The sequence below is a fragment of the Neodiprion fabricii genome, chromosome 6 (assembly GCF_021155785.1).
Source record: "Neodiprion fabricii isolate iyNeoFabr1 chromosome 6, iyNeoFabr1.1, whole genome shotgun sequence".
In the NCBI taxonomy this organism is placed as follows: Eukaryota; Metazoa; Arthropoda; class Insecta; order Hymenoptera; family Diprionidae; genus Neodiprion; species Neodiprion fabricii.
The window spans coordinates 7,475,043-7,486,901 of record NC_060244.1 but is presented as its reverse complement, the minus strand read 5'-3'; the positions used below and the strand labels follow the sequence as shown (position 1 = coordinate 7,486,901).

The following is an 11,859-nucleotide window of genomic DNA, read 5'->3' as shown; positions in this document are numbered from 1 at the left end:
TCATGTTTTACATGTATATTTTGAAAGCGAATATTTGTATTAGATTAAGATACAATCTTGGCATCGTTGTGGAGGTATGATGATTGTTGAATTTTGTATAGATGTCTTCATTCCTCTTGAATACGTTGTAATATCCGTTATTGTGATTGTTCGTTTTCAAGATTCTTCAAGTATTTAATCCATATTCGTTTCTTCGTCATATTTCTGTCTTAATTACTATTAGTTACAGCAAAAGTCAAAAACAGTGTGTCGTTTTACATGAACATTACTTTAGAAACTAACATTTGTACCTACTCTCTAAGTGTCAGCATATTCAAACAAGTAAAATCTTCTTAATTACGATTATGCTGTTTACATATGTGTATGAATATACCTATGCTATCGTTACACAATATTTATATGTTAGGAAACATTGAAATGTGGAAATGTTAGTTAACTCTATAGAATGTGTTTACATTGTAAAACCAACTAGCATGAAAGAGCGTATGCTATCAACATATTTTTTGTACCGGTTATAAGAATCGATTCATGATTAAAAAAAAAAAGAAAAAAAAAGAAGAAAATATTGTATCAATCTGCCACAACTTTATCACTCGATTGCATCTGTAATTATTCTTTATGTTAAACACCCAGTCATAAAATCCTATGGAGAGTAAAAGGAAGTATGTCCATGATAATGATAAGCATCAACTCGAAGAAGATGAAGAAGACGAACTGGACGACGACGGTCTGCATAGTATTGCAGATGTCAATCTGGTACATCTGCGTGTCCCGAGGTTATTCAATGTCTTGAACGATGTGAAGAGTCGCCTCTCTCGTCGCGCCGATCCCGTTCCCGTTCTCTCTCGCGTTCACGTTCCGGCTCTCGTTCACGCTCCGCCGGTCTTCTGCTCGATTCTCGTTCTCGCTCCCTTTCACGTTCACCACGTTCTCTGTAGCGATCGTCATAATACCTACGCAGTAGATATCAGCCAATTGTCTCACTTTGATATGAATTTATACGCATAACGAATTTAACCACAATTGCTGTATTCTGAACAAACTAATTCAAATCAATGATATGCGTATTTTATACGGTTTCTTAATTTTAAAAACCATTTTAAGTTGTTCCATTTTATACAACAAAAAAATTTCCCATTGTACTTAGTAGTCAATTAGTTTCATTTCATCTTAGTAAAAATTCATGATTATATAAGTATATAAGAACAATATAGTGACATCTTACATAAGTAGTAATTGATGCATTCGGTTTAGACTCGTTCGCATGTAACATAAATGAATAGACTGACCAATCAAAGTCCTGATCACAACCCTGTTCCATCTACTCACGTTTCCTTATAATGTACAAAAGTAAATTACCTAGACGACTTGGATGATGGTACAGGCGCCGCCTCTGGAGGTTCTTCCTTAACTCGCGGCCTGGCTGCCTGACGTGTTGTACTAATGAAAAATGGACGGATTGTTACATGACTTACCGGTTTTAATACTTCCAAGTTAATTAGATACAAAAATCATTTCTTTAGGACCAGGTCTGTTTGTATCCGAATTTACAAGTAGTTTGCACGAAACTAATAGAAAACATAAAATCTAAGACATAGCTCAATGTGATTCAGGTATATAGATTCTGAAAATATATTGGAAGCCAATATACAAATGCAGTAGCATAAAGAAATGTGCTAAGATTTTTTACAAATTATATTCATACTTTCTCTTAGTTCCTCATTTTCATTCAATTTTGTTAAGTATGTGTGAGCCAATTTCGTATGTTTTGGTTTTTAAATTTTAGTTGAAACATGAAACAACTATACATTAGTCCCATTAATACGTGCCTAATGGTACAAACTACACCTATGTCCTAATTATTTGTCACTGATTCATGATTGAATTCCGATGCACCAATTGAAGCTTCTAAAACTGATCTGTACATTCATTTAATTACATTACTATGACTTTGATAAACTATTGCAGAGAAAATTTTCATCCGTACTTCAATGCGAGACTGTTGGCGATTGCGCAATAAACTGTCGATCACTTATCCTTTTTTTGAAAAAATAAGCAACTAACTATGAAATACATCTGGACACAGATTCAAGCTTTTTGTTTGCATTCTCATAATGCATAGAATAATTTGGTATTGTACATTGGATATTTACATTACAAAATTGCACGTTAATGTGACATTAGAATTTCCCAAATTTAACCATAAGAATACAGTGTAAACGTAGAATCAGCCTAAACCATTTAGAGTACGTGTTATTCCGCAATATTGAGTTAAATTCACCGTATACACAGAATAGAAATACAAATAAAATACCGATAGAATTTTGAATTATATAAAAAAATAAAAAAATACTAATGTGCAGTGCACGTGCATGCTTGTGCCTAAAATTTACAATGAGTCGATGTGATCATTGAGGCCAATTTCGTGGACATTTTAATTTTCCAATTCTTCATCTATACTTCATGATTTGGTTAACATTTGACATACAAAAGCCGTTTATGACTTCAAAGTCAAACTTTGAAACATGAGCATTTTTGATTTTCTCCAATTCTGATTTAAAGTTGCATAATTATAGCAAACCAGCTTCATGCAAGAAGTTAATATTCTGCTCACCTTTCTTCTCTGCTACGTTCCCTGTATTCACGTTCTCGTTCACGTTCACGCTCTCTCTCCCTGCTGCGTGATCTCTCTCTAGGATAAGGTTCGCTGTAGTAGCGTTCCCTGTCACGATCACGATCACGTTCCCTTTCACGGTCACGTTCCCTATCTCTGTCCCGGTCTCTGTCCCTGCTACGCTCTCTATATTCTCTATCGCGACTCCTTGAACGATCTCTTCGCCTTCGGTGGCTCCTTTCGCGTTCACGCGAGCGTGACCGTTCTGGAACCAAAAAGATGATTTTGTTGACCAAAGTTTTGAAAAGTGTTAATGCATTGATACGCACTAGTGTATCAAACAGATCACGACATAGTCGTATAAGAATAAATTATTCACCTCTGCGTGCGGATCCATAGCTTTTCGTCTCCACCCCACGTAGAGTGTCTTGCAGTGAACTTATCAAAATCTTGCAACGATCATCAGCTGCTACTTTTGATTGTTTTATGAGGGATATAGCCGTAACCAAGGTTTCAATGGCACTAGCATATTCTCCTGCAGCTGCATCCGATACAGCACGAGCTATCGCCGAAGATGATACCGTGCGGTTTCGACCCATGATTTCTTCAAATTCTTGTTCAGTGAGTGGCGGTGGTCCTTCAGGCCTGTGATCCGGACCTGGAGCTCCATATGGAGGCTAAAAAACAAATTTTAATTTATCACAATATGAGAATACGTAGTTGTTTTCCTTGTTGTTAAGTAGCCAAATTTATATGGACCCATTTTGTCGGTACTCCATAAAATAATTACAGCAATCTCCAATTACCCAAGTATGTGTAATTAATTTTTAGAAGGTAATCAAATTGACATTATATCACGTAATAAACACAGAGAAATACCTAGTGTATAGTTTGGTTAAGAATTTTATCGACACCAGTATGCGCAACAATCTTTTGAAGATGGTATTACAATTTGCTCATATGCGAAAAAAAAATATGTAAAATTTAATCTATTGGTGTAAAACAGAGTACTTGCAAAAAAAAAAAACATTTAGTTGCTATCAAGAGACTTAAAATCTAGCCAATTCGATCGTTAGTCATTCATAAAGAATTTGTAAATCCACCTGTATTAGAAATTCCTCACATGACTCATAAACTTGTTTCATGTACTTATACGTCAATACATCACTATAAGGTATAAATTGTGATGTGACCTTCTCTGAATAATCGATCAAACTTTGATATTCAACAGAAAGTAGCAAAAATCAGCGAAGTAATGAATCCACGATGAAAAACTTAGATGGTATATAGCTTCAAAAAAATACGTTTTTTAAATCGTATACCTGTACAGCAGGTGGTCCATAGGGATGCGGAGGTACATGTGGAGGTCCATGTGGTTGATTATGCGGTGGACCATGAGGTGGGCCATGCGGAGGTCCGTGTGGTGGTCCGTGAGGTGGCCCATGAGGTGGACCAGGAGGTCCCGGGGGCCCACCAGGATGCTGTCCGGGATGTTGATGTGGCGGACCTTGCGGAAAGAATGCTGGATTCACGTGAGGAGCGGGTCCCCCTGGCGGACCTTGTGGTGGCCCTTGAGGTGGCCCACCATGTCCTGGTGGAGGTCCACCTGGACCTGGTAACATTGCTGATCATTTTTCACATTAGGATACACATAGTCAAATTTGCGGTCTGGTATTTTATATAGATCCCAATAGTAGAAACATTATTATCAGGACATATTTTCGAATTGGATAGATTTTTCAGTTACTGGCCATGTTTCGCAGATTCTCCTATCTGTCTTGTAAGAGAACATTCTAGTCTTAATTTTTGTCAGAAATATACAGTTAATTGGAGTAGTTATCAACTTATCAAAATCTATATTTGCAGTAAATCTCATTAAGCTTCATATTCCCATAAAAATTACATGTCTGCAGCCACATGTGTGAAGAAATATTTACTATGAACGTGTTTTATTGACTCATCAGAAATTAAAGTACTGTCGAGCTATATGTACCTACATTGGTATTTAGAAAACAATATTTTTTATGTTCGCAAAAACGCGACGCTAATCAATGTATTAAATCTCTCACCACCCATTGAACCTGGAGGAGGTCCTCTTTGCGGGGGGCCTTGACCTGGTTGCGGACCTTGCATGTGTTGATGTTGAGGGAAACCTGGTGGTCCCTGAGGTCCATGATGCATCCCTATGCACAATGAATACTCTCCTTAGTAGCTATATTGACAGAAAGAGAAAAGAACAATGTAAATCAATACTTACCCGGAGGTCTATTCCAATCTGGACGAGGTGGGGCTCCTCTAGGATCACCAGGCGGTCCTCCAGGATGACCAGGTGGTCCACGAGGCGGCCCTTGTCCCGGAGGTCCAGGTGGTCCGCCGTGAAATTGCTGTGCATTGACAAAGTTATGGTTTATAAAGTAGAAAGTTAAGTAAAATTGAGACAGTGTAAAATGAAAGTTCACGAGGATTTGTCTAAGTAGGTACATGCAAGTACCATTCCGGGCGGCCGATGTTGCGGTCCAGGTCCTGATCCTGGTGGTCCTTGCTGTGGCGGGCCACCAGGTCCGCCAGGCCCTCGCGGTGGTCCGGGTGGACCATTGGGTCTTGGTCCGTTCCAAGGACCTTGCTGATAGCCTGGTGGTGGTGGACCCTGATTAGGATGACCAGGTAAAGGATGGTGAGGCCCACCAGGGCCCATGGGTGGCCCGTGCATTCTTGGAGGGCCCTGTTGTCCAGGTCCTCCAGGCCCAGGAGGTCCCATGCCAGGCAAAGGCATACGTTGATTCCGCACGCCTTGCGGCGGTCCCATCATCATTCTGGGGCCGTGGTTTTGTTGCGGGTGTTGAGGATGTTGGGGATGTGGTGAATGCTGGGGATGTTGTTGATGAGGAGGTAAGGATGTTTGATGCTGATGAGGATTGTGTGGGCGTTGATTTTGACTTTGTTGAGGAGCTGGAGCTGGTCGAGTCTTACATTGAGACTCAAACTAAGGACAAATACCGTTACTTAACTCATGAAGATTTCAATGTGTGTTGCGATCAAAAAATCACAAAAATTCCAAACATATATATCTTCACAAATTTCTTGCCGAGAGAATTCAAAGATGTTTTAAATATCAGTGCAGATAGGGCGATAACGGTTGTTGTCTTAGTGATCTGAAATTTTTTAATTCCCAAGACCGGAATAATTACTGTTACTTTTAATATCATCAAAATAATGTGTTACCTGATTAAGTGCCTGCTTGGTTGGAAATGTCACAACTGGGCTCTGTCCATGCAGTTCTTTCTTAGGAAGCCGTTCCATGCATATTCTCATACTTTGTTCAGAACCGAGGGATATGACACAGAAGCCTTTTGACTGTCCGTTAGCACGATTTTCAAAAAATTTCACTTCAACAAAATCAGGAACACCGATACTTTGAACCGCATCAGTTATATCCTGATCACTCGTCCACTAGAAAATAACATCAGTCGATAAATTAATATTTATACAGATCCTCATCAATTTTATCTAAGACAGTTGAAAAATCTCCTTGAATGGCTTCGTTGTAACATTATCCAAACACAATTCGATTATTTTAATTAGTATCAAGCGGCAAAAAATTCCAAACACTTGAGTGTTTCATTGTTATGCATATTATTACCGGTACTTGAATTAATTATTTTTGTTCATGCATTATGTAAAGTACAATTTATGATGGAGAATCAGTGTGCTTCATGTCAAACACACTCTGTGTTTCAATTGCGTATGTTACTAAAGTACAGAATAAGAAAGCATTCCCTAAAAAAAAATTGATAAATAAAACTGTGTAGTGACTCAGAGGGAGTATCGTAGTCATCCTCAAAAATTTTACACGAATACATTAAAACCACGTGAGTGTAGCAATCACTAAAGCTTTTGTCTTTTTAAAGCCTTATTAATTTATTTCAGAGATACTAAAAACTTATGCAAAATATTTAGTCATCACTTTTTTCTCATAAGACAAGGATACCGTAAGTACATCAAGTATACGTATGTTTCTGACAGTACAGAAAAGCATAATACAGTACATGACATTTATTGGGAGGGGACCGACAAAAAATGTAATAATAGTGAACAATTGATTCATATGTTACCTGTAATGAAACACCGAGAACAGATGTTTTAAATAAAAAGTTTGTGAAGAATCACAGTTCACTTCTGTGAGCGAGCTAAGTGGTCTATTGAAGTAAGCCTCTGATAAATTTTCTGTGAATACTGAATTCGATTACTAGTGTAATGATTAAATTTTCAAAGAATCACCAAATTTTGAATTAACAACCTAACACATAACTTATAGGCAGCCATTAATTGGAACAATTTATGTTTTAATAAAACAGGCAATGTTAAAATATATTGAAATTATTTAAAATCTACAAAAATAATGAGAACAGATGTGTAACACGAATTGGCAAAGCACTAAAAACTTTGGCATGCTAACTTTCAAACTTGAATGTAAGCTAAAGCTGAAGCTTGATTAAAGTTTGTATTGAGCCTTAGGATAAGAAGCAATTTGTCATGATCAATTGAATCACCGTGCAAAGCTAACTCGACGAATTGGACTCGGACTCCAATCAGCGTAGATGAGCAAAGAATGGCTCGAACAAATAATTGTCATAATCATGCTTTACCCAGGTCAAGTTTCCCACGTAAAGTTGGTGGCGTCTTCCAATTTGGTTGGGCTGAATGTTGTTGCCCAATTGATGATAAGGAGCGCTACCGTTAGTCTCCTCGTTAGTTGAGGTTGTATCGCCATCGCCTGCTCCGCCACCAGAATTTGCCCCTCCACTATTCCCACCTGGAGGTGCTGCGATCACGTCGTCGTACAGGTCAACACCTTCTCCAGCAAATTCGTCCTGGTTTGTAAAATGAGTATGCATAGTAGTTTACACGTGAATCGGGGTAAATCTATAGATAATTTGATAGCGCTTAGGTATCGAATAATACACGATCGTTATCCGGACCATGACGCCGGAAGCGAATAGAACATTCTCCTGGCCAAATACTAGGCCGGATACAGAGTTTTTGAGAGATTTAGGTAAAGCAATTACGCGGGGGACGACGTCTAGGGATTTCGATGACAATTGGACTTACCTGTGCGAAATCTTGCTCGAGATCGTCGGCGTACAAATCAATGTCACCGTCAGCCATTTTACAGAACACCGACGCTGGCTTCGGCCGACACAGGACCCACGCCAACTTTCCGACTATCGTATTGTAGATAGCCGACTATCCGCCATTACTGACGCTCTGACTGTAGTACCGCTTTTCGGAATCTGGACTTGACGGCGTTCAGTGATGGCGCTAGTAGCGGCGCAATACATGTATATGTATATGGGAATCTCGTAAGATTCAATTGTTTCCGTTTTCGATTTATCGCATTTCATGTTCCGGTTTATACATTGTATGTTCGATACTTTGACTCGACGATGCAAATTAAAGTTTAACGGTTCGTTTTAATCAGTTGTGGCGATCAAAGGAACGTTTTAGCGATTAGAGGAGCATGTTTCAAGTAGATACGTTTAATCATTAATTATTCATGTACAAAGACAAAATCATTTCTATAGAAGAGATGACAATAATCGGTGATCGGTATGACGTTAGCAGCTATGAGAAGTTAGCTTCGGATCATAGAGGTCCGAACGTAAAACCGGCATTTGCGGACGTTTCGCGAGTGCAACTCAACGGAATTGAGGAAAAAATCAGTTGGTATAATTACGCAGTTTGGCAGTTCTCCGCCATTGGCATAATAATTGGAGTGTAAATTTGTATTCATTAATCATTAGTTTAACATATAAATCGGGTCGACAAACTTTTCGGATGATTTCAAAGGAATTTTTTTCTGAAACAGTAAGTAGCTATTCATCATCAATTTTTTGCCAACGGATTTTGGCGGGGGGTGGTGGTGGCCGCGTAGCATAAACAATCGACAAACGACCGAGGCGCTACCATCTAAACAATTGAATGTTAATTTAACGGTCGAATCTTCGTGTGCTATAATCGTTGAAGTGACATCGCGAAGGTGTTTGAGCGAATAAAATCCACCGGTTAAAGTTTCGCTTCTTACGACCCTGAGCTCGAGTAAAATTTAATCAGTAATTTCGAAATGGAGTTCTACCGGATATCAACGCTGAGCTGATTGTCACGATGCAGCGTTACTAAGTCGCACGATTTTTATCAAGAGTGCCCGGGAAAAATGGACCCCCTAAGGAAATATACCTCCTAGGTCTGCAATATACGATTTTTTATTAATTTTTCACGCAGAAAACAGTTTGATGGAAATTTACTGGGCCACAAGTAGTCATTTGCCTAAAATCCGGGGAAAAATGGAGCGCATGAAAAAATGTCGTATTTACGTTTATTTTTCTTTTCTTCTTGTCCTAAAACCTTGGTAGGCTTACCTCGCTAAGTTAAGGTAGGATTAGCAGATTATATGAAAAAAATCGGTTTTATTTCACATATTAAAACAGGTCAAATTGACAATTCATTAAAGCAATTGCAAGATTATGATGATAGACATCTCGGTATCAAGTTTCAGCATTGTGTGTTCACACTTTGTACACTGAAGTTTGAAATATAATTTTATAAATATTCCTAAGGTGCTCTATATCCGATCTGGTCTCCTACTACAGGTGCGTTCCGATATTATCTCCCAGTGATGTCAGCAATCTTTTATCTCTTTTGCGCTACCAAGTTCGGAATTAGCTCTGCCTCTGTACTAGGGTGTTCTTAGCGCTGCCACCTAATTTCGGAACACACCTTGTATCAAAGGTCCATTTTGCCCGAGCGGGTTATTTTGGCCCGGTTTTCGACTATTTCAACGGCGTTCCATTTTTCCGCGATGGTTCACTTTGCCCCAGGTTCCCCTATATATTTCACTAAGGTCCGCATATCAGAAAAATTGAATAGCGATTTATCGACGTCAGTACGATGAGTCAGTTTTTCTGCATTTGGTAGTGTCATCATCGTCAACTGACATACCGACTCTGTATACTCTGTCACTCTCGTCTTTCCATGTTCGCAACGCGTTAAAAAAGGATAGAGAACGTAGCACTACCGAGTAATCATCGATCAATATTTTCACTTACCCGTCGGCGATCGCAAATTGGAACAATATCGACTAGAGAAGATGTCTCAATGACTGACACAACGAGACCAAATAAAAATACTGTTATTCTTCATGGTTATAAATTATTAATAATAATTTAAAAGCAATTTAATCATTCATGGAAGCAGGAAGTGTAAGGAATATAAAACGATTCATTTCTCACAGTTTCGTGCAGTGTTCAAAGTGTCTGTGAAAATAAATACGCAATTGGGATGAGACTGCCTTCTGGATTAGCCCGAACTGGTTGCTGAATTTTATCAGGTATGTAACATATTCCTGTGATTATTTTTTAAATTCCCACTGAAACACACGACCCTACGTGCCTGACTAGTCCCTCCATTCGTAATCTCACTTGACATACCTGGCATCACGATCGCGGACATAGAAAATTTCCTTTCACGGAATAGTATTCATTCCCCCCATTCTTACAATTGGACCGTGCAAAATGCTGCCGCAATATTTTGCTGCCCGTGAAAATCTAGCCCGATGCGAAACTCGGATCTGCTCAGAGTGGTCTTGTGCTCTGAATCGCCTACGATTAAGGACGCTCTGGTGGCGTAAAGTCGACTGTTGCATCCTCCGAATGATTATTATCTCTCAATTTCGATATAAGTCATCTAAAGTATAGACCAAACGAGCCTAATAGTTCAAAACAAATGAAGCTGTTGTTAGGGTGGGATGTTAGATGTCATATTATTTTATTCCAATGATTCAGTGAAATCGTTTAATTTGATCAGTTATGACAATATAATAACGTAATGTACTGAAAACTTATTGTTAGGTGAACCTGAGTATTATAGGTATAGCCAATGAACATGCTATTCATCAACATATTCATAACGAACCTGATATGTGATGAAAAATAGCTTGGTACTCACCTTGTTACGTTCTAATTGGCAATAATTCGATACGATACTTTCTAAATAAACAGAATTGTGAATTACAACATCATCAGCCGTATACATAGTCCTTCCTCGAGGAACAAGGATTCCTTGTTCATGAAACGTGAAATGAGAACAAGGAATCCTTGTTCCTCGAGGAAGGACTATGTATACGGGTGTAAGACTTTGGATATAATCCGCCTAAGTGTAGGCAACCGTATTCACATTCTATCCGAACGGGCTTGTAAATTGCGCAATGATAAGTTTATAAAAGTTTTTAGTTAAAAGTAACAATCGGTTCTTTCGGAAAACCAACGTTCAGGGAGTTAAATTTGGTCTGGACGAGCGGAATTTAAAGTTTACAGTAATCTAGTAGTTAAGGGCATAATATAAAAAATTTAAACCAACGCCATGTCGAATCAACTGCAGTAGAGCGACAAAATATAGTGTTTTTCTCTTTTCTTCAACGATCTGTTCACGTAGTCGTATGCAATGTTGTTAAAAATGTGGAATTGCCTCAATTTCCATCAAACGGATGGAGCAGCATAATTGAGACACTGCTAAAAAGTTCGCAATGAAAGAGCAGTTAATCTCCATATCGAAACTTTTCAATTTGCATTGCCTAACCACCTGTATTCACGTGTTACAAATTACTGGTTGTAATTCTCGTAGGGTGACCTATTTGATAAGAACAGATAGTATTTTAATGGAATATGTATATATAGTTCGGTCACACCAATCCAATTGACTGAAAACGATGATAAATTACATTCTCATGAGTTCGGAAGCAGTTTGATAGTTATAATACAGATCGAGGGTACAGCGAGGATGGAAATTTTCTTCAATCAGTTTTACAGCCTAATTTGGAGACTAGCTAGTTTTATTTAAATTTGTTCACGGGACCGAAGTAGAATAACGGACAAAAAGTTTTCCCATTACGTTTTCAACTTTATTTTCTTTAGTCTAAGAGCTCCTCGTTGATTTTACATTAAAGACAAAAATATGATCTAATATTTACAAATTAGGTGTGTAACATAAGCTTAATCGTAACTCTGCAAAAATCAGTTGCTGGATGTTAATTGCAAATACGTACAGAAGAGGCGTGTCATTTGAATATTACATTTTTTTTTTTTTTTTATTGTTTGCCTGGTGACACTATAGATTAGATATTCAGGTTTAGCGAAAAATAACTTATATTAGATGAACCGTATTATTGAAATCCTCCATCCATAGGGTCGAAT

At 38.3% G+C, this 11,859-nt stretch overlaps 1 protein-coding gene across 4 annotated transcripts; it reads right to left on the bottom strand.

The window, feature by feature from the left end:
- Positions 1–7,878, bottom strand: LOC124184496 (cleavage and polyadenylation specificity factor subunit 6). 4 transcript variants are annotated; one of them, XM_046574258.1, is made up of 11 exons: positions 7,724–7,878; positions 7,261–7,485; positions 5,837–6,064; positions 5,106–5,597; positions 4,872–4,998; positions 4,684–4,797; positions 3,937–4,238; positions 2,994–3,291; positions 2,615–2,879; positions 1,360–1,440; positions 1–953 (listed from the first exon to the last, which is right to left on the bottom strand). In XM_046574258.1, exons 1-11 carry the CDS (start codon positions 7,778–7,780, stop codon positions 782–784), a joined length of 2,361 nt encoding a protein of 786 aa, XP_046430214.1. In that variant the 5' UTR covers positions 7,781–7,878; the 3' UTR covers positions 1–781. The 4 variants fall into 4 exon arrangements, with proteins under 4 accessions (XP_046430214.1, XP_046430216.1, XP_046430215.1 ...); XM_046574260.1 differs by having other exon boundaries at positions 1–932; XM_046574259.1 differs by having other exon boundaries at positions 3,937–4,226.
- Positions 7,879–11,859: the final 3,981 nt, after the last annotated feature.

Excerpts from the sequence above, each read along its gene's own strand:
- LOC124184496 (XM_046574258.1), bottom strand. The coding sequence starts at position 7,780 with ATGGCTGACGGTGACATTGATTTGTACGCCGACGATCTCGAGCAAGAT. Across the intron at positions 3,292-3,936 it reads ATGGACCACCTGCTGTACAG|CCTCCATATGGAGCTCCAGG; the intron begins GTATACGATTTA and ends TTTGTTTTTTAG. Across the intron at positions 2,880-2,993 it reads CTATGGATCCGCACGCAGAG|AACGGTCACGCTCGCGTGAA; the intron begins GTGAATAATTTA and ends TTTTGGTTCCAG.